This window comes from Cylas formicarius, unplaced genomic scaffold (assembly GCF_029955315.1).
Source record: "Cylas formicarius isolate icCylForm1 unplaced genomic scaffold, icCylForm1.1 PGA_scaffold_3__17_contigs__length_32017465, whole genome shotgun sequence".
Lineage (NCBI taxonomy): Eukaryota > Metazoa > Arthropoda > Insecta > Coleoptera > Brentidae > Cylas > Cylas formicarius.
In genome coordinates this window covers 19,216,342-19,240,157 of record NW_026844326.1, presented here as the reverse complement: position 1 = coordinate 19,240,157, position 23,816 = coordinate 19,216,342, and the positions used below count along the sequence as shown (strand labels likewise).

General features: G+C 33.9%; 1 protein-coding gene across 1 annotated transcript in view; it reads right to left on the bottom strand.

The window, feature by feature from the left end:
• Positions 1-1,039: 1,039 nt before the first annotated feature.
• The window catches only part of LOC132699948 (uncharacterized), a 94,723-nt gene continuing 71,946 nt past the window's right edge, over positions 1,040-23,816 (bottom strand). The window contains exons 6-9 of the mRNA XM_060666947.1: positions 8,930-9,122; positions 3,279-3,498; positions 1,750-3,224; positions 1,040-1,692 (exon numbers count right to left, since the gene is read on the bottom strand). Coding sequence (XP_060522930.1) covers positions 1,410-1,692; positions 1,750-3,224; positions 3,279-3,498; positions 8,930-9,122 — 2,171 coding nt within the window. The 3' untranslated portion in view covers positions 1,040-1,409. The remainder of the gene's footprint in view (positions 1,693-1,749; positions 3,225-3,278; positions 3,499-8,929; positions 9,123-23,816) is intronic.

Below are 23,816 nucleotides of genomic sequence, written 5' to 3'. Positions count from 1 at the left end.
TTGATGTTCAAAAGCATAAATTATTTTAATTTCGATGAGAAATAAATATGAGCTTAGTTAGCCATGGCGATGCAGTAGGCCTATTTGTTTCCTATCAATGGGCATTTTAGAATTGACGTGAAATCGTGCTCGTGAAATTGTTGTGAATTGGTGGACTTTGTAATTAATTTGCTGCGAATTGTGTCCTACATTCCACTTCAGGTGAGTTTTTATGCAAATTACCATTAAAGTTTGCGCTTTTTATTTTGCTGTCTTAAAATAACATACGCGTGTTTACAAGCACAGTAAGTATATTATACATTGAAGAACAGTGAAATCGATCTAAATTGGAATGCTTCCAGTAATTTTTTTGAGTCAAATTTTATGAACCAGGTGACCAATTAAGGATGGCACTCGATCCTTTCTCCACAATCAATTGGCTTGAGGTAAAAAAAACTTACGAATAAAACGGAGAGGAGAAAATGCTGGAATTTATTTTTAAATTTCTATCTATCTTAATCGCATTCATTTTCGTAAAATAGTTTATGCCTTACCCTTTAAGAGAAAGTGTTGGGAGTGACCGAACAATTTCGGAAATAAATGGCTGAACGCATTTTGACAAACCTGGAGCCTTTGAAAAGAGTTCTTCTCTCTCTCTGTCTCTCTCCATCCAGCATATTTTGATTAACTTAGAACTAAGGCATGTTTTTATAGGTTTGTGCAACTTCAAAAGTATCTAATAATATTAAATAGTAATAGAATAATCAACTGTAAAATGGTGCTTACGAAGTACAGTCCCGTGATGAGATACGATACAGACAAAATATTCGAGATTTTGTTCTTAATGAAACTTTCAAGTGGATTTTCTATCGACGCACATTTTTCTCTAAAACCAATCAATATTTCTCCGAATTATTTGTATAGGAGAAACCATATTTCTATTTCTCTCAAAAATTCCCACGTAATTTATATACAATTTGGTTCAGCGCACATATAGTATGACGTTTTGTCTCAAACGGTTATTAATTAAACCAATACACGTTGTTTTAATTATCCATCTTTATTTGTTGCGTTGCCGATAAAAATTTTATACATTACATTTACAACAGATATTGTCAGTCATCAGTTTACAACACCTCCATTTTGCAGGCAGCTTATTCTAAAAGTGTCTCTACTAGTTATAAAAAATCATCAGGACCTTGTCAACGAATTCGAAAATTTTGTACACATCAGAATGTGAGCCAAATGAGTTAATCAAATTTACAGAGGAAATAAAGAATAAAAAACGGTAAAATGATATGATTACATGGTTCGCTTGATAGCACGCCCAGAGAAACAATCTCCATGGCTTAGCTAACGGCAAACCCAGCTACATTTTTTTACAACGTTTATTTAAAAACTACCTAAGATGTGATCATACATTACATCATTCAACACAATCCACTTTTGAACTCCAAAAACGTATGTTCCGTAACCGATACTATAACATTTTTCTGTTCCTGCCTCCAGTTTTTAAATATTATGAAAGACATGACGATCAGTGACGTAAGTATCACTAGGCCCACGGCGGACAGAGCTGCCGAGTTGAGATAATTGTAGGGGAACCCCGCGTGAACTGAACAATTCGATTCTTGCTCGTCATTTCCGGAAGGGCAGTGCCTCAGACCGTCGCACCACAGCTCCGAGCTTATGCAGGCACCCAATTCAGGACAGCTGAAAAAAATTTACTGAGCGTAATGAGAACTTATTTTCGTGACGCGTAAAGTTTACCTGTGCGGACATTCCGGTGGCCGAATCATCAACATCGAAGTGGGTAGGGCGAGGGCGGGGTTTTTTGACACTTCCATCCATGTGACGGCGAAGTTGCCGGTCTCCCTCTTCAAAAATTCGATTACGAAACTCCTCGAGTTCCGATTCTGCAGCTTTTTGTAGCTAAACCGACTCCAACCCTCTGAGAACATTTCTACGAGTTCGTTGTACTGGGGGCAGATTATACGTACGTCCTCGGTACGACCCGCGGGATAAACCAGTATCCTGTTTTTGTTTGGACATAGTCTCGAATCTCTGCGGTCGTTTCCTTTGATCTTCAAGTAAATAAAGTTGCAATCTTCTTCGGGCTCTATCAACCACGGCTGCTGCAGACAGTACCTAATGGTTTGGTTTTGACTCAATACTTCTTCGGTCTGTCGCATGGTTTGCTCGTTGTTTCTCACGGTGATTTCGCCACTCGAGCCCCTCAACCTGCGGTTTTTCCACGGGTTCAGACAGTTGAACTCTGACGGGATAAATTCGAAATTGGCGTCGAAGAAGTAGTCGTGGTAGTCTTCTGTAATTCTCATGCCTGTAACGGTAAATTTGACCACAATTTTGCTAGCGGTTTTGGTAGTAATAATGAAAGGTCGCTGCGTGACGTTGCTACACAGACAGTGTCTCTTGATTTCCACGTCTTTCCACGGATACTCGGATATCGTAATGCTGGCGGTGCCTTCCGATTCCGATTTCACGTTGCATTGCCACCTATTGATTTCCGGATTGAATTCCGAGAAGCACTGCTTGTTACCGAACTGGGCTTTGTTGAAAGTAAGCCTCAGCCTTTGCGATTCCGACGATTCGAATTGATACGTGCACGACAAATCTCTTTGTCCGCCTCTACCGAACAGGAAAGTTATCTTGGGCGAATAAAACCGTCCGTTTGCAGATTTGAAAAGCCTGTCGCAAGGGTTTCTGGTTATTTGGGTACCGTCTTGCGACAGGTCGACGAACTCGTACCTCAGGACGAAATTGACCGGATAGAGGACGCTTCCGTATTTGATGGAGTGCGAAATCGTCAGGTCAGAGTTGGTACTGACGTAGCTTTCCGATAAACGACAGGGTCTGGTCAAGCGAGATGAGTTGGTGAGTAACGTGTGAGCGCAAAGTTTCGGTTTATCGTCTTTGCAAAATTGCCCGATTAGCTGTACCGAGTTCGTGCTCTTTATATCGCCGTCCCAAATTTGAAGTTGGACGTCGCACTCTCCCGTGTTGAAGTCGGTCAATCTTTCGTTTGTCACGTGGTATTTGATAAATGATATCCAAATGATGTCTCTCGGTTGGCCTCGGAAGTGATAGTGACACGTGGTATTTGGTGGAAGGGAGTGTAGCGGGCTTTCTAGAAGGCCTGACGTATTGTCGAAGGTTGTCACTAGAAATTCACACTTCTTGCCGGGTTCGATATAAGTCGGCGACTCTTTGTTGACGAAAAAGACCTAGGAAAAAACCGGCTGCATAGTGGTGAATGTAAAGTTATTACTATGACTGACCTCTACTTCCAATTCAAACCCGGGCAGGTATGAGAGCGGCAGAGGATGGAAGGGGTTTCCGAAGGGCGACGTGTTGAATTTTAACAATAGTTCGGGTCCGCTGCTGATGATTTCCGGAATAGTTTCGCCACTGCATAGGTGCGCTAGTGTGGTGGCTTGGTTTCCCCATCCGTCAAAGATTTCGATGTAGTCTTGCATCATGTTGCATTGATCCCAGATTCTAGACATTGGAATTCGATGAAAATTATTTTGATAAAGCATGGTGTTATTTAAACCCAATTCCCTACCCCAAATAATCTCCGCTAGTTCTACCAAAGCGTCAGTAATATACAAATAGTATTTTGCATGTCGTGACTTCGAGAGGATCAATAAAATTACGACTGAATCCGAATCAAGCGTAAACCATTCAGTAAAAATACTACCAATGTCCTTCTCCAATAGACACTAAATTTGTATTAGTTTTAATGTTTTTGATGATACAATAAATGAAAAGGGGTGTACTTTACAACTATAAGCTAATGGCTCCTGTAGAATATTTGACTGCACTATTGAGTTTTACATATAGATACGTCTCATATGCCCACTTATTTTGTCAAATCTTGGTAATGTTCTTAAAATATTCTAGCTAGTAGTGTGCAAATCAAAGCCCGTTTATCTCTAGAAGGTTTGCAGGCAGTCCTGGGTTAAGTATATTTTTTCTATATTCTCTTGCAAGCGCGTATTTGCAAAGTTCAAAAAATGGTATAGGATTTAGACCAGGCAACTGAGTAATGCATTACTTAGTTTTGGTTTGTTTCTGTCTCCGAATATACCAATAACTGGTGAAGACCTTCCAGATAGGACCACATGAATTCTGTTGCTGGAATAATTTTTCGTAATGACTTTTTTTACTGCGAAGTTCAATAAAGGTACTTTTGTGCTCTGTTTGGGATACGCATATGTTGTCATATTAAAAATAATGATCATCACTGAAAGTCGTTTCCTAGCATCAAGTTGGGCCGCAACAACAATTGCCTTTCAGCGTAATTGTAAAGCCAATTGATGTTTTAGCGTTTCAATTCCGATTTCCGTTTCCGATAAGCCCGTCGTTTGGGAACTATTTTTGTTTCCGATGGCAAATAAAGCGGAACTTCTGTAATACGAAATTTCCGGCTTTAATAAGGCCTTTTAATCCCGGTACTGGTTAAGTCCGCCCCTCGTCTCAACCATTTCGTCCTTTCGTTCCAATCAAACAACATAAAATTTGCATAATCCCCCGACTAGGATGCACAACTTGGCTAAGTAAAGGTCGCAGGATATGGTAACCCATTGTTGTCGACTATACGTATTAAGGAGAACGTCTTTTCGGTTTGCGGGGTTGTTTGAATTCAATGTTTTCTTTACGTAACTTCGTTTTCCCATAGCAAATGTGTTATCAAATTTCGTGCAATAGTAGAAAGAAATGAAACTAATCTTGCCAAAATTTGCAACCCATAATGGCTATTTGTGGGTAAACTATGTTTACGAGAACATTTCGATACATTTAAAAGACATTTGTTCAATTCCACTTCTCTGTTTATTAATGTAATATATATGATATAAATAATATAAAGGCTGAACGTATTGCCCTAAAATGTCTAAAATCTAAATCCAGACATCGTAATCCTAAAAGCAGATAAAGGTGGCCATGGACACAAATGAATATGAGGAAAAGGTTCAAGATATTCTTACAGACAGATCATATCGTCAACTTTGAAAAGATCCTACGTCATCTATGGATCGCAATCTTAAATTTGTTATTAAGGCTTCTTCTCTATCAGACTCAATGAAAAAATCTATCACCTCCCATGACTCTAAAATTCCTCGTCTCTACGAACTCCCAAAGATCCACAAATCATTATTACCCCTTCGATCTATTGTCCGCACCATTGATTCTCTCTAGCAAAATATCTAGCTTGCTTATTAAAACCCCTTACAGGGAAAACTGATAGTTTTGTACTTAATTTCTTTCACTTCATTGAACAATTAAAAAGCATTACATTAGATACACAAGATATTCTAGTTAGTTTCAATGTAGAATCCCTCTTTACGAAAGTTCCTATTATTGAAACTTTCAATATCATTTCAGATATAGAGCATCTGGAATCAAACCTTCTCACCTTTATCGAAAAATGCTTGCCTGGAACATATTTTTCTCATAACGGTCAAATTTTTGAACAAGCGTCGGGAACAGCTATGGGTTCTCCACTATCACCAGTCATCGCGAATATATTTATGGAAGCCTTTGAGAAGAAAGTTCTCGACACCTTACATCTAAGCCAGAATTATGGAAAAGCTATGTCGATGATACTTTTATTATTTGGCCTCATGGTCAAGAAACCCTAGTAGATTTTCTTAGACATTTAAACTCTTTGCACCCTAACATACGTTTTACCATTGAGTTGGAAACTAATAATAACCTTCCATTCTTAGATATTCTTATCAATAGAAAATTAGATTGGGTCATTGTGTTTACATACTACGCACACAGACCGATATCTTAATGCATGGTCACATCACTATCCGGCCCAAAAATCATCGGTTATCAACTATCTTGTTTAGAGAGCCGTAAAACTATCTCCTGTAAAACTATCGGATGATTGAACCCAGAATTAAAACACTTTACCTTTGATCTTCTCTCTAATAATTTCCGCGTTAAAGATTAAACGTTCTATCACAAAATACACTTCACCACAACTTTCCAATAGCAATGAAACCTTACATCCAAAACATCACTAAACACATTTCAAAAGTTCTAAAGAAACAACGCCAAAACCAGATGTACCACTGGTCCAAAAATCTCCCAACATCTTCGATCCTTTAAAGACAAAATTCAATTTGAGATGCCAGTAGTTTACAGCAGGTACAGAGTAAAATGCGAGCCAGTTTCAATCAAGCTCTGAAAAAGCCACAGGATGATTGGCGAAAAGTCAGCAAGTTCCACCTAAGAAGAAGAAATCCAGAAGTTTTGTAAAAAGTATTATAATATAGTCAAACAAAAGAAGCTATAATAAATTGCTGCTAAATCCTCGTATTAAAGAAATAAAAAGAGCTGAATATTTTTATTTTTTATATATAAGAACACTTTTCAACACAAAACATAACTGAAGGCAATTTAAATCCTTTACAAATACTTAAAAAACGAAAACAAACAATGTAGTGTCTCCTGCTCTGCCACGATGCAGTAGTTTATAATAATGTCAGAAGTTTCGAATGTCGAATTTGGTATTAATTAAAATTAATTAAAATATCGGCTGGAAGGAGAAGATAAAACAATTCTTAAGATTCTGGTATGGTCATGTATGGCTATTTACATATATATAAATAAATTCGCTTCTACGGCATTGAATTTGTAATGTTTGTTTCAAAGTTCTATGAAAGCATCACGAAAACAAATTTATCTTCTAATAAATGAGCCTTTCATGGGAAAACTTACATATTTTTTCCACTATTTCTGTACTAATTGAATGCAGCTATTATTAATTCATCTTACTTATTTCTATGAACGACTCCAATCTCATGGCGAAAATTGAGTGTCAAGTGCCAAATTTTACAATTTCGCCGTTTTCTAGTTCCAAAGTTCATAAATTTGTAAATTTCATTTTTGATTGAATTTAATTGAGAACGATATTATTTTTGCGCGGACCCTGTATAAAGTGCTTTTTACGTAGTCAATCGCTCAATATTTTTTTTCGGTAATGCGTATTGTGCGCCATAGTTATTCACAGAAAACCGTAAATTGCCACTTTATCGGCGTATTAACGACCGTCAGTAAATAGTGTATTTACATTGACAATTTTTTTTAAGCAGGGGAATAGCAGGTTGCCACAGCTAAAAATTATATATATGCCATTTTCCAAGCGATAGTTGCACAAAAACTCATTCCATCACAAGATAAACATGTAACAAAATGGTTCTTTTGAGAAAAACGATTTATTTTCAAATGTGGAACGCATCTATTCGTTAGAAGAAATTTTAATTAACATTATAACACTAATTTGCGTAGAGTTTTTTCAATGAAAGAATATGTTCTTGTTTTGTGGTTGTTTATTTAAATTTGGAAAAGTTTTTTCATTAATATTAAAAGGTGTGCGGTAAGAAACATTATTTTATTGGACAGTAGTCAACCCGTAAAGAGGAAAATAATGATATTGTTTAGGATATTATTTATAGTCACTTGCAGTCGAATGTTTTCAGTTGATTTTGTTTGACATTTATTTTATAAAGGTTTTGAAATTGTTCTTTCTTTTATTGTAATACCCAATAACTTAGTTACTGTTTTGTTATTTTTGCCATGCCTTGGTGAAATATTAATTGTTGATCATTTTCGATATATTGAATAGGTATCTAGAATGACACTAAGAAAATACCTAGTAACTAATAAATATTTTTTGCGAATGGCATCTATCCTAGCGACTCTGTTTTACATGTTTGCGAGAATTAAGACAACGAAAGGTGCAAGAAACTGCCTTGGTGAAATGTTAATTTTATGATCATTTTTGATATATAGAATGAAACCAAGAACTTTCTTAGTTTCACTATATATTGCCATAGTTTTTTTTGAAAATTTAAATTAAAAAATTGGAATATTTAAAAAAAAAAGAAAAATGTATATAAGGAACACTCAAATTTATGCCCTAGCTCAACGACAACCAAAGTAAATTAAGTTAGCCGGAGAGTAGGGGTGGGTTATTGGGCGCCACTGGTCTGCGACGGAATGTACCAGAATTCCCCCTGTGTGGCATTGGGTTTCTGTTACACGCTTGGCAAAAAACAGTATCTGTAAGTAACGACTGATTTATCTTCCCGGATAGAAAGAAGAAAGCAATCAGAAACATAAAGTAAGATTAATTTGAAGAAAGGTACCAAACTCACTACAATGGAATTAGCACGAGAAGCGTGATTTAATTAATAAAACCCAAATACTTAGGTAATTCTTTACTTTAATGGAAATATGACCTAAGGTCGAAAATTGGAACGTAACAATATCAAAGATGATCAAAAATTAATATTTCATCAAGGCATGACCAAAATAACAAACCAGTGACTAAGTTACTGGTATTTCAATAAAAGAAAGAATAATTTAAAAATCTTTGTAAAATAACTGTCAAACAAAATCAACCGAAAATATTCGACTGCAAGAGACTGTAGAAAGTTTCCTGCACCTTCCGTTGGTTTAATTCTTGCGAACATGTAAAATAGATCTATAGAATTGATACCATTCGCAATCAGGTTTTATTAGTTATCAGATATTTCCTTAGTTTCATTCTATATATCAAATGTGATCAAAAATTAATATTATATAATAAATATTATAAAATAACAAAACAGTAACTAAGTTATGGGTATTACAATAAAAAAATTGAAGAATTTTAAAACTGCGAGAATATAGACTGTATTTTACACGTTCGCAAAAACTAAGACAACGGAAGGTGCAGGAACCTATCTACACTCTCTTGTAGTCGAATATTCTTTAAGTTGATTTTGTATGACATTTATTTTATAAAGATTTTAAAGTTCTTCTTTTTTTTATTGTAATACCAATAAGTTAGTTACTGTTTTGTTAATTTTGTCATGCCTTGGTGAAATATTAATTTTTGATCATTTTCAAGAAAACTTCGTTTCAAACTCACCTTAGTAATTTGTCGCTGTTGTCGAATTTGGGTACGTGTTCTTTGTAATGAAAATTCGCTTGCCGAACCGCAATCAGAGCGTGTTTTCCGACTGGCACGTTCCGTTCGCGGACCCTGTAGTGACACGAGACGTTCCTAGGGTAAATCCCCGGATAATTGGGCGACTGGATGCGACAAGACCGCCTGGAACATCCTACAATACATTGGAACCGTTTATTGTTATGTTAATTGTGACGTCTAAGCCGAAATCGGTTCGGAACTTTTATGTAGTACACTATCACACAAAACCCAAGCTATTTATACAATGAAAAATAGATATTCAGCTAATGACTGTGGAAATCAATAATCAGGTAGTTTAAAGAGTTTTAGTAGGCTGCTATTATAGGCGTAGTCTGTATCCAACTACATCGTGCCGACTTTTGCTAGCAATTATGGGAGTTACCTGCCAACGGCAATAAAACCCGGGTCCGGTAGGTATTAAAGGACAGAACGTTAGGGAAGAATTCTCAAAGATTTTGGTAATAACAATTTTTTTTGTTTATTTAGATGGGTATAATCTTATTAAATTACACTAAGAAAAAACAATGACTAAATATATACTATAGATTCATAGCTAGGAATATCTATACATATTTACATTTGTATTCTAAATGTCAGAGTTGTCATTGAGATTAATTATAATATGATTTATGTTGTTTTGTATAGGAATGTAAGAGTCCTCAATTTTTATAATGTGCTTTACTGATTTCTTCCAGTTCTCGATTGGTATGTTATTAATTACCTTTTTTTATCAAATTTATAACACTGGGGCTTAAAGTTCTTTTTTCTGATCTGACCTTTGATTTTACTTGATTAAACAAATGTTCTATGGGGTTAAAGATACAATGATATAGAGGAAGACGTAAAACAGTATGCCAAGCCTATTCAGCCCAATTATCGCATACTTACTGTTTTTTAATTGTATATGAATTTTGGATTTGCAAATGCTGCGTTTTTTTGTAACGGAATTCAAAATAAATATTTTTCTCTAACAAATATTCCTGGATTTTAGTTTTTGAACTTGATGACGGCTGTGGTAGCTACACTGTTATTGAGAACATTTTTTGAAAGTCCGGCAGTTGAGTACTCTTGATAGTCCAAGCTAGAATCTATAATATTCTTTGCAAACAACAGTAAGCAGTTTGAGGCAAATCCATCTTCTGATACAGCGTGTATTATATATATGGGTGATGCGTTTTCCTTTATTTGAAGGTGCTCTCCTCTGAGAGTTTTGAAAAAAGTATACCTGACCCACCCCTGCCTTGTCACTCAAGTAAGATTTTTTTTTGTTAATGGCTTTACCCAATAACAATAGGTAATAACATCGTTAAAGTTTTATTGGGAAAGCCAACACGATGAAGTTTGAGATTACTATATAATAAAAGTGGCTTCAAATGTAAAGTAACTTAATATTATGTAATAAATCATTTCAATATAATACTTTATTGGGGCGACAAAAATAAATCAACTATTGAAAGGACAATATTTCATTTCATTTAAATTCGCGAAGAACAAGAAATACAGTTGAGAGCTTGACACATTTTCTTAATAATTAATTGGATATCCATTGTGCCCTATCACTTTTTGGCAACGTCGCGACATTGATAAAATTAATAATTGCCATAATCGTCCCAACTTCGTTAATCTTATCAATTATAAACTGTTTATTTGAGAATTTTCTAACTAGAATTTGACGTTCTACCTCTTCTCATGACTGTGGTGGGCATTGAAGAGATAAATGTTACGCATCATAGTCTTGCTGAAATACAAATCGCAGTGGCATCTCCTACTCAGTATATGGCAACGTATATTTTGGACTATGATCCTGTATACCAGTATATCCATAGTCTCTTCTATAAAGTGTAATAGACCCGCTCCATTCTACTCTACGAAAAATAACCCCAAAACCCTTTTTCATACTTTATTTCTAGCGTAATATTCTTATATGTTTCTTTTTTTTATATCTATCTATATCTATAGACGATAGACGATTACTCTCAGAAATCAATGGTTTCCTTGCTTGGACGTCCACTATAAAGTTTCTTCTCAACTATTCGTTGCTAAACAGTCCTCGCATTAACTTGCAGAGCAGGAATTTCAGCATTTATCTATGGCCTTGGCAACAACCGATCTGTCTGAGAAATCCTTTTGATTCTTCTATCAATCTAAAATATTATCCCGGGCCTTCCTGATTTTGGTAATTTTCCTACATGCCGCCTTTCATTGTAACGTGGAATCATTCTTGAAACACTGTATTTTGTCAAGTTAAAATACTTGGAAATCGCAATCTTAACATTTCTTCTAATAAGGCGTTTAATACCATTTGCTGCATCTCCATGGAGATCGGGTTTTTATTAGGCATATTTATTTCTACAAAAATAGGAACTATAAAGCTTAATAAACCTGCAAAATTTAAATTAACATTTATAGTAAATTCCTTTTACTTGTTTCAATTGGTAGAGTTGTTCTACTTTTGTCGCACTTGTAAAATGAACCCTTACAATAAATAAACATATATACAGTTGATATTTCTAAACAATATCATTTCACCCATAACAGCAGCCTACCATAATCCTTTAATAATAATACAACTTTTGATTTCAGCGCTTGCTAGTTTAATTTCAAATGTATCAATTGAATTTCACATTTGATATTACGCAAAATTTCTTTACTTTTGCTTCATTATTGCGCACGTACATAGTCAATAGCGTAAATATCGGATTATGCGGTTGCTTAGTGAAGTGAAAGGATTAAATGAGAGGGCTGATAAAAACTCAGTTAAAAATACGGCAATATGATAATAAATGATATAGATTTATTTACACTATCGAACATACAAAATGTGTATATTGCTAATTGAAGTAATGTATAACATACAGATATAAATATATAAAGTAAAGTGTAACAAGACATATTACTAACAAAAACCCAAAAAACAATGGAGATAAACCAGAAGAAGCATATTATCTGTAGCAGTTATTTAAAAAAAATTCAGGCTGGTAAAATAACTTTTTTTTCCTTTTCTCTCTTTCATTTGAAACATATTAGGCTATCTTATCTATTGCTGTAAAAAGTATAGTATGAATACAAATTTGTATGTATTGGGGGTTTTGCTGCCAGGTTGTCAACCTGCCTAACAAGTTTCTTGTGAAAAGATGTAGAGCTGGTCATATATCTAATGGCTCTGTTTTGCAGTGTCAGTATTTGGTCTACAAGGAATGCATTTCCCTAGTGAATTATTCAGCATTCTATTGTAGATTAAGTCATCTGAAGAAATGGCGCGGGTCGCGAATTGGTAGCAGAAAAAAAAAATGAAATTGAACTTAGAATGTGATAGACATGCTGGGTTTTCGGCTTGAGATGGCAAAGCGTTTAAAAATTAAATGTTTTTCTCTACGTATTTTAATGAAATTTCACATAGCACTTTTGTTAATAAATTGCTAATGATTTGTATTTCAAAATATTTATGTTTTTTTTTATTTTAAAATTAATATTAATTTTCAAATCAAAATTTACGATTTACTGTTATATATGAAAATTTAGTTAAGCACTACCAAGCGATTAATTTACTTAAGCCGTTGTCCTGATGCACTGCATCAGTCATAATATTAAGGTGTCAAATTTCGGTAGGCATAATACTATAGCACCGATGTCCAACAGTTCCACGCTATCAAATTAGTTAATCCGAATGGTAACGTGAAATAATGATAACACATTACATTAGTTCAACAGGTATGCTTTAGGAAAACCTTGTTGGGAAATTCAGTTAAATGAAAAATATTTTCCCATCTTCCAACCAGACTTTCGGTTGCCTAGATTTAAATATTTTTTAGAGTAAGTATGCGGGATCGACTCAAATTAAAAAAAAAAATAAAGTAAGCATAAAAGGTAACAATACATAATAATTTTTTTTGGAAATTAAAGAGAAACTGGGAAACAAATCACAAACATTCTAATTCACAAACAGTCTAATTTTTTTAATTCTAACATATTGTGTGATTTGTAAGTAAACTCGATCTTTGTGGTTAGAGGTTAGAAAATAATTACGGGAATTTAATAAATATTTTTACAAAAATATAACAGCATATCATTATTGCACGCTTTGGATGTTTTTACTTTTTTTTTATTCTTATATCACCATTAAAACATACGTTGGTTTTTCCTATTCTATTTCACAAAGTAAAAGGGTTTACAAAATATTTATTGGTAAAATAAAATTGTATAAATATTTAAAAATCAGTTTTGGATGAAACATAGAAACTGTCTTGTATTCCGAGAGAGCGAAATAGTATATTATGCAACAAGTGCGGTAAACGGCATTTCACTCACGAGTTTGACACGAGCGGAGGGCAGCGAAGCGAGTGTTTAATAAACGAGTGGCTTAAAAAGTTTGCCGAACGTGTTGAATACAATAGTTTTTCTACGACCGTTAGTTTTTGGGTATATTTTCTCAAAACATTCACTGACATGACCGTCAGAATTGACAAACGTCAAAATTCAAAGCGTGGGAAATATCTCCGGAAACATTCGTGGGAAACGAAACTGACGTGGTAAAGTGACGCTTCCCGCACGCTAGATCGGTGTGTAATTAGGTATTTTACAGACGGGAGTAAAAAAATATATAATTTCCTCGCCAAACCGAAGAAGAAATCTATAATCATAAAAAGCAGCATAAACGCATAAAGCATAAATGCGACTGAACATTTCAGCCTGCTATTTGAATCTGTTAATATGTTAACCTCAGCCACTTGAAAAATGCACAACACAAAACACCACAGTTATTAAAATAAAAAAGACATTCATTCATATTGACTGAGATGGACTAGTTTAATATCAGAGTGATTTTAGTGGAAAAAATACAGGTCGTTTTTTGAAAGTAAAAAAAATATATGCCTTTAGTCAGTAGACTTAACATTAAACTTAATAACACTAAATTAAAATTTATACTTACAGCAAATAATTTGGGGGTTGTATTGAATATTCAGGCTCGCATTAAGGAACATTTAAAATCGATTTTTAAAAAAATGTACTGCTCACTAAATAACAGAAATGTACTAGGCAAACTTTTGAGAAAAAACTTATGTTGTCTAATTTTAATTATTGTGATTTTGTCTACGGTTTTTGCTTGGCCCATGAGAGTCGATCCCGCATACAAAAAGTTCAAAACTCATGTCTCCGTTTTGTCTATGGGGTACGAACATTTGCTCATACTTCTTATCTTTTTAGCGATATAAATGGGCTGAGAATGGATGCTCGTAGAGATCTACATTTTAGTTGTTTTTTAATTATAATTATTTAACTCTCGTCTGTAAAATGCCTGATTACACACCTATTTCACGTGCGGGAAGCGCCACTTTACCACTTCACTCTCGTTTTCCACGAATCTGAGCCACTTCGGACATTTCCGGGATTTTGCTGCACGGGTTTGGGACCATCGGACCGCCATGTCTCGTCGTTCTTTTTCGTATAACTCAGTGCGTTGTTACAATTCAATATCCAAACTCTGTTTAAGTCTCAATGTTAAAACTTTCAAATATACACATAAAAAAAAATTATTTTTATATTGTAAAGCTGTTTATGGTTTTTATAGGATTTTTTTTGTTTTTCTTTTGTTATACAGGTACGGACCCTAAAAAGCTTAAATTTTTATTGTTATGAATTGCTCGAATGCGTAATGTCTAAAGTTTTCGATAAACATGAGTTATCTCACTAGCGAAGATCCAAGAATGCTAACCCAGTAGAGTCCTATTTCTACATATAAAAACGTAGTTTAACGGTGTCGAAGGGAGTTCTGTCTAGATATGTTATTGTAACGGATCATTTTAAACGGTTATAAATTTAAATAAAGTTAAAAAAAAGGCACCGGTCGTCCCGAGTAGTTAATTGGCGCAATCGTAGTAGGATTTCCAGAAATTGACTAGCGCACCGCGTCGCGATGTCGATTTTTCGTATCACCGATTAATTAGAAATCGGACCTATTGGTGATTAGTATTTGACAAAGTGGATTTCTGAACATCGAAAACCCCAGTCTATCGAAGACCTGTACAGAACACGATCATCGGAAACTATAAACCATATCGTCTAGTTTCGCAAGGACAAGAATTTTTGTGAAGAGCAATGTCGCCGATCGAATTCTTGTAAGTTGCAATTATTTGTTAATGTCGAAACTTGACGAAATAATTGATAATACTGAAACGTTAGCTACCGATTTAAGTAATAATACACCTTCAACCAGCTCAGGTCAGAAAAATTATTTCGCAACAAATTTGGAAACTATTTTTGAAAAACATAATTTAGAATTAGGCAGTCAATTTAGTGAATCCCTTATAAGTATGGCTACTTTTAAATCTGAAGATCTCAACTGCGTCCCAGAATTCGATGGGAACCCAAACGATTTACCTAGATACCTAACTATTTGTCAAATTTTTATTGATAAATTTTATAATGTTAGAGATCCTAACTCTTTCGAAAATAATTACTTGTTGAATTGTCTAATTAGTAAATTGAAAGGAAATGCAAAAGTCGCGACCAATCTTCAAACATCCAGTACTTGGAATGATTTAAAAAATATTTTGTATAGAAATTTCGCGGACCAAAGAGACGAATCATGTCTTAACACAGATTTAGTGATGCTCCGCCAACAGCCAAATGAAAAACCGACTCAATTTTACGATCGAGTTTTGCATATCCTAAATTTGATGATTTGCTTTGAAAACATTTTTGTCCGGCTTAAAAGAACCTATTGGTACAACCATTAGATGTATGCTATCTGATAGCCCGTCGAAAGCCTTAACATTTGTAATGCAAGAAAGTAACACGCAATATTTTCAAAATATGACCAAAGTAGTTCAAAATCAGCCACCTCAAAATTTAAAACATAATAACCAGCATTTCCAAAATTTTCTTTCCAAAGAAAATATGCAATTTAATGGGTATAACCCATATCATTTTAGACATCAGCAACAAGCATTTCCCACCGATTCAATTGATATTAAGCCAATTTATAGATCCCCGCAAAAATACTATACAAATTCACAAGTTTTTGGCAGACCCCAGAATGTCTTTAGACCCAACCAAATTAAAAATCTACCTCCATCTACTCCTATGTTTGTGTCTACGCGCAACGATAACCAAAATAATTTTAAAAATAATTCCATTTCAAGCACATCTCAAAAACCGCAAAAAATGGAATTCGAGGAGATATACAACACGGAACTCGATCAATCTAATCAATTTGATCAATGTTATTATGACCCATATTACCCTGACTATTATTCATATTAGAACAGTCATTATCAGCAAAATAAACCAGAGTATTTTGTACCTTTGGAACAACCCACAATTCAGTCTGACAAGTTGCACACTGAATGTTTTCAGTCGTCGGTACCCACTACGTCATTATCTGAAAATGATAACGAGTTAAGTGGAAATGTAAATTTTACGGAAGCTCTGCAATTAGACAAGAAAACTTAAAACCCACGCATATTTCTCTAAATATGTCAAATTTAAGCGACTTCATTCTACTTTAGCCGAGCACATTCGATTATTAAATAGTCAAGGCTTTCAAAAATCTCCAATATATTGTAAAATGATATATGCTATATTGACATAATAAATGGTCATATAACTTCTGATGACCCCTTTGATCAAAAACTGGACCAGTTACTATTAAGTAATTACGTAAGTGAACATAAAGAAAAATCAAAATTGCTATATTCAAAAATCAATCAAGATCCAAAATGTGTTCAACTACTCCTCTTGACGGTATAGTTGAAGCTTACGGGGGAGGAGTTATCTCACTAGCAAAGATCCGAGAATGCTGACCCAGCAGAGTCGGTTTAGGCTAACAGGGCTAACAATTACATTTGTATATTGTAAAGCTGTTTATGGTTTTTACAGGATTTTTTTTTGTTTTTTTTTTGTTATACAGGTGCGGACCCTAAAAAGCCTAATTTTTTATTGTTATGAATTGCTCGAATGCGTAATGTCTAAAGTCTTCGATAAACATGAGTTATCTCACTAGCGAAGATCCAAGAATGCTAACCCAGTAGAGTCCTATTTCTACATATAAAAACGTAGTTTAACGGTGTCGAAGGGAGTTCTGTCTAGATATGTTATTGTAACGGACCATTTTAAACGGTTGTAAATTTAAATAAAGTTTTCAAAAAAGGCAACGGTCGTCCCGAGTAGTTAATTCAAGTCAATATGCGGTTCAGTAGAGTAGCTTTTACGCTATATAATATGTTGTAATATACGCTTGTCGATGATAAAATAAAAAAAGTATTTTTTATTATTATTATTATTATTACATATTAATTATTGGTATATTTTGTGGAGAAAGACTCCCTTGTTTTGGCTTATTGAATTCCCATTTCAGAAATTAATTAATCTATTCAAAAACCGCTAAATATATGTATATGATCGTATATATATATATATATATATATATATATATATATATATATATATATATATATATATATATATATATATATATATATATATATATATATATATATATATATATATATATATAATTTATATATATAATTTAAACTATTAGAGTAACTTACCATCCACCACAAATCACCACGTTAATTAATACTACTTAAATTTCGGTATAGACAATCGATTATTTGAAGGGGCCACTGCAAACGATGACTGATACCGTAATCGGATTATATACGATCCCCCCAATAAGGACAGACGTTCATTTGAATACGTTCAACGAATAATGCGATACGTTCGTCTCGAAACTGTTAATTGCCTAATTAGAGAATTTAATTCCTGAATAGTTCAATCCTTAATTTAGCCAACGAAAGGCGTCTTCCGTCAGACGCAAATTTATAGCAATTTTTTAATTTATGGAAACTAGCCAAGTAAGAAAGCAAGCGGTAAGATTTATTCAAAGCACATTTTAATATAGTAAAGTTTTGCGTCTCCAACTACATAAAGCCGCACCGAGCACGGCATGAAACTGATATAAAAGTTCATTTTTATTTACTCCCCGAAATGTGCAAGAAAGGTTTCACCGTCTTGCCGTCTCTTTGTTTTAATTCGTCCGACTTCGCTTACGTTTCCATTTTGTATGCAGGCGGCAGAAGAAAACTGTCAACTTGATGTGCTTCCTGGAATTTTCCGGGCCACCGTCTGAGACAAGCTACGAAATAATGAAATGGCATTACGCCGAGTTGGACTCGTGTTCTTTTTAATTCCAAAATATGTTTCTCGCAAGAAATAAACTTTAGTTTACAAGCTGGCTCCAAAATCTTCAATCAGTGTAGTGTACATTAGATTATTTATTAAGAGGAAAGCAATAGAAAATTGAGAAGAAGGATTCTCTCTCAATATCTACAAATTCCATAATGCAGCCGGGGAGTACCCTCTCTAACTAAGGAATTGCCTTTTTACATTTTAATACGTCTACGTATTTATTCCACGTGACTGTTGTGATTTATTTTTATTGGGCAGATAGGGAGAAACTTGTTGCATTGCATAAAAAAATCGAAAACTCAAGGAGCCAGAAAACAATACTAAAAAAAATAGTACAAAGTGATACTTGCATTGAAGTTTTGGTTAGTAGTCAGCAACGACACGAAATTGTTTTAAAAAAGCTGGCTACTCGCTGTGATGGATAAATTCAATGGGATCCAGAAGACCATCTTTCTTTATCTATGGTAGCTCAAATGGAAAGAAATGGACATAAAAAGACAATCTTGAAATTGACGATACTATGGCGACGGAACAGATTGCTTTAAACATTGACCATGAAATTAAAAATGTTATCGAACCCGATCCTGCGTGAGAAGGAGACAGCGATCACGAGGATGCCATTTTTGAAAGCGAAAACGATATTACTTCGTATAGTGAGTCTACAAATTTCTGAAATTACTACAAAACTACACCTCAAAAATTTAGATCATTATAAATCTACTGTTTTAAAGAAAAGAATGCAAAATATGCATGGACCGAGCATTTTTGAGTTTTGTAGTTTTGTTCTTATGTGTTAAGCTAAGAATTTTTGAACTTTACTGATTATTTTAATAGTTTTCTATTTTTGAATGTTATTTAGTTTTCATTTTGGGTTGTCCTGTTTAGTTATACGTTATACGTATCTATATGTACATTTATTATTAAATATGTCGACGGCACAGTAACTATAAGCGTTGTTTCAATACGCTACGAGAACCGATGTAAAACGGTAATTTTCAGTCGATTTCTCAATTTTTCTAGTATATAATGTGCCAAAAATATGTTTGAGTACCAGTGAACTCATCTAAACCGAATGACAGCTATTTAATATGAATTCACAGGAGAATGGAGTGTTCTGGTTGTTTATTTACGGATATAAATCTTACTAATGGTAAATTATGCAACAAGTGCGGTAAACGGCATTTGACAATCGAGTTTATTTGACATGAGTGGAGTGCAGTGAGATAAAGAGTTAACGTGTTGCACTTTTTCTACGACCGTTACGGAAAAATGACAATTTATCAAATTAAAAATAATAACAGATTATCGAAGTACTAAATTTCGTACCATTGAAACAAAATATTTACTAGTTGGTATTAAACCTATTCATTTATCGTTCCGATCGGTTCTGCTATTGTTGTCTCTTTTTAACTGCGTACGTTAGACAGAAAGATAAAATAAAATAAACACAATTTTAAAAGTTTATGTTGTTTATTTAACTTTTGCAGTTGATCATTTTCATCAAAATTCATCCAAGAATAGAGCTTTTAAGAGAATTTAAATTTTTAAGATCGTATCAGCTAGGTAAAGCAGGTTCTAAACTTCAATTTTATTTTGTTTGTACTGATGAGACATGGACATTTGAAAATGGTACAATTGCCCTTGGCCAGATATTAATATAAAAACTGTAAAAACCGGTAAAGTTCATGTGAACGATATATAAAATTTTTGTAAGCAACTTAAACTATAAATGTCATTTTACTTACCGAATAGTCCACTAGATTTCAATTGTAGCTTATAGCACGTAGAATTTAAATTGTCTGATATATTGCATAACATTTTTCTGTGTGTTAGTTTTTGGTTATATTTTTGCAAAGCAACACGAATGCATTGACTGTCATGACCGTCAGAATTGATAAACGTCAATATTCAAACCGTAAAATCTCCGACAATATCCAATTGCTCCCAAACCCGTACGGTAAAATCCGGAAATGTCCGAAGTGGCTCGGATCCGTCGGGAACGAAACTGACGTGGTAAAGTGACGCTTCCCGCACGCTGGACCGGTGTGTAATTAGGTTATTTACATATCACTAAATGACAATCAATAGTATATTATGCAACAAGTGCGGTAAACCGCATTTGAGTTATGAGTTTATTTGGTACGAGCGCTGCTCAGCGGAGCGAGTGTTTAATAAACGAGTTACAAAAAAATCTAAATGGACTTTTGTAGAAGATCAGCTGGAATATCTAGACGCGATAGAATCACCAACAAAAGAGTAAGAGAGATCATGAAAGTAGAGAGAACAATTGTAGAATATATCCAAGAGCGCCAATTAAGATGGTTTGGCCATGTCCAAAGGATGGATGGATGGAGAATACCTAAGAAAATGATGAGTTGGAGGCCTCGAAAAAATAGAAAACGAGGAAGACCTAAAATAACGTGGGAGAAAGGTATAGAACGAGCCATGTCAGAACGAAATTTGAGACCAGGTGACTGGGAACCGGAAGGCGCAGGACGCTATAACCCCGGATATATATATATATATATATATATATATATATATATATATATATATATATATATATATATATATATATATATATATATATATATATATATATATATATATATATATATATATATATATATATATATATATATATACAAAAAAATTACCAAACGTATTGCATATTATATTTCTTCAACGACCCTTAGTTTTTGGGTACATTTTTGCAAAACAACACGAATACATTCACTGACATGACCGTCAGAATTGACAAATGTCAAAATTCAAGGCGTGGGAAATATCTCCGAAAACATCCGATTGCTTCCGAACCCGTGCGGTTAAATCCCGGCAATGTTCGAAGTGACTCAGATCCTTGGGAGAAGAAACTCACGTGGTAAAGTGACGCTTCCCGCAGGGTAGAACGGTGTATAATTCCGTATTTTACAGAAGGGAGTAGAAAGACATTTTTTAAAAATACTTGATAAAAATAAAATTTATAATAAGTAATAAACTCACGTTTTTCAAAATTTATTGTTGTGTATTTTTGAACACATATTTACCTAAATATGTACATTTAACCGATATTATTGGCATTTCTCAATTATGCCTATGAATCTCAGACAACGATACGTAGAGAAAAGATAAGGATTTTATAAAAGAGTATCTACTATTATAAAAAAGACACTCAGTTCCTTTTGCCACCTAATTTTGTATTAATTGTTAATATTTTTTAAAATTATTAATAATTTAATTAGAGTTGGGGGTTGTTATTGGATTCTAGAAGACAAGGTATTGTCCTACAAGACGGTGTTTGTCTAAAATACGATCTTAATATTACTTTGAAGGACTTATATCTGAAAAGAAATTCATTTGACGTATTTATTTTCATTTTTGGTAAATAGCAAAAAACAAATCTTACAACAAGCACAGATACACTTTCAACAAAATTTCAAAATACGTCGTTTAATTTAAAAATATAATTTACTAAAGGAAAGTAAAACAAATCCAATAGAAATACAAAAACTTAGTCCAAGCATATCCTTTTCAATTTCGTTAGGTCCTTTTGTTTCAGCTTCAATTTATTTATCTAGCTGCATTTCGCACCACCAATACAATAAATCACGAAATAATAGAGATTAATATTGATAAAAATTTAATTAGCGTTCTACCTTTTGTTTACTACAACCTATTAAACCGCATCGTTGGTCTACGGAACAATGGCAGAGCCGAGGGTATTGTTATTGGAAATTTGATAACCCGACGATATAATTGAGGGCTTTGGTCAGACGAAAATGATACAAGATTTAGCTTTTGCCGGTTCTGTGCAGCTACGGATGAGAAATTTTTGGTTTTTATAAAGCCAACTAATTATCACTCATATTTTCGTTAATGAAATAAACCTAAAAACATAAACAAATTTAACGATTATGAATTGTTAACCGATTGTGTTTTCCATCTGGAGGCGATCAAATATCCGAACACAAATTACTTAATTCACAAAATCACCATCGCGTAAATCAGATGCGACTTAAAATGTCAACAATTCTAAAACTTAAATTTTTGTGCATAGCAAAATGAAAAATAACACTTTCAGTTTAATTCATCAATACAGGGCGACACAATAGAATAAAGTGAATTCACTTATTCACAGTCTCCCATGCAATGGATGTGTGTTATAATATAATTAGCGAGCAATGGTGTGGCAGCAAAGTGTATTTCCCTTTTATTAACAAATGACTGAAAAATTTTTTTTATAACTGCTGTGTAAGTTCAAAAAAAGCACAAGTTAAATATATTTTACCTTATGCACGGTGTTTAAATGGAACATTCTATACATTTTTACACTTGTGATGTCTTTAGCAATCAAATAACCAATCAGTGGAATTTTACTAAGACAGCAGGTTTCTCTTAATTAGTATAGTGTTACTAAAAACCTCAAAACTTTTTAGCAATAAAATAACCCACAAGTGCAATTTAATCACGAATTCAGGTTTCCGGATTGGTTTCAAATTCCTGATAAGCAGAGTTTACCGACTCTGCAGCAATTAGTAAAGATGTACATTAAGAAACATTCATTTTTTTCGCAACAATCTCTTCAACCGCAACCGTTCGCCTCAGGTGCTGATTTCCATCCTATTTATCGTTTGATTTGATTTATTCTCATGCCACTATTGCATGTCCAGTGTATTTCTCAAAATCGTCCAATTGATTGGTGTGTGTCCATTTATTGAACGATCAACGTTCTCGACAACAATAAATATTGATTCACAAATATGTTGCTAGCTGTCTATATGGTGGGGTGATATTAGTAGGCACTAAGATTTAAAAACAACATTTAGTACACCCTTTCACAAAAATGTGACAAATCAGGACTATTGCGCTGCCTTAAAGGTATCATAATTTTATCTTAATCTTAACCTTAATTCTTATTAAACAAATGAATATCTTCCTAAAGGTATATTTTCACGAGGATAAATAATAAATTCGAAATTTAGCATGGTATTTATTTATTCCTCAATGTTCAATTACTTTTGTAATTGTGAACTACTAGTAGACCTCGCACACATAAATTGTTGTTGGGATCTCCTTGGGATAAAATGCCATTATCTTTTAACGATTTCTGTCAGTCGGCGACGGAGAATGCAGCCGAATATTTCTTTATTTTATATCATCCGCTACGTAATTCAATTATATTCGCGAAGTGAGACTGACATTTTTATTCTCTTTAAATTCTTCCAGTGAAGTTTTCTAGACAAGTTCGCAAATAACAAAATTGAAAACTCGATTGCTTGCTGCCAAGGCAAGAGCTTTGAGGGCGAACATTTCATTTCTGAAATTATGGGTTACTCTATATAATTGACGGAAGCGTTTCCGTTGTAAACGACTAAAATTGAATCGTTTACCGCAGAGAGGAAGCATTGCATATGGATGCATACGCGATTCATAATGAAGGAGGCGGTTTTGATTTTTACGTTTTTTCGCCTGGAAGCCTATAAATATTGTTGTACCTGGTCAAAGAACACAGAAAACTACTAAAAATTGTTTTCATTGGATTTAATTTTAATTATTTTTATTTATTTATTCTTTAATTGACGACCACAAGACGGTTTTAATTATTGCTAAAAATTAGCTGCTTTGCCAAAGGTTT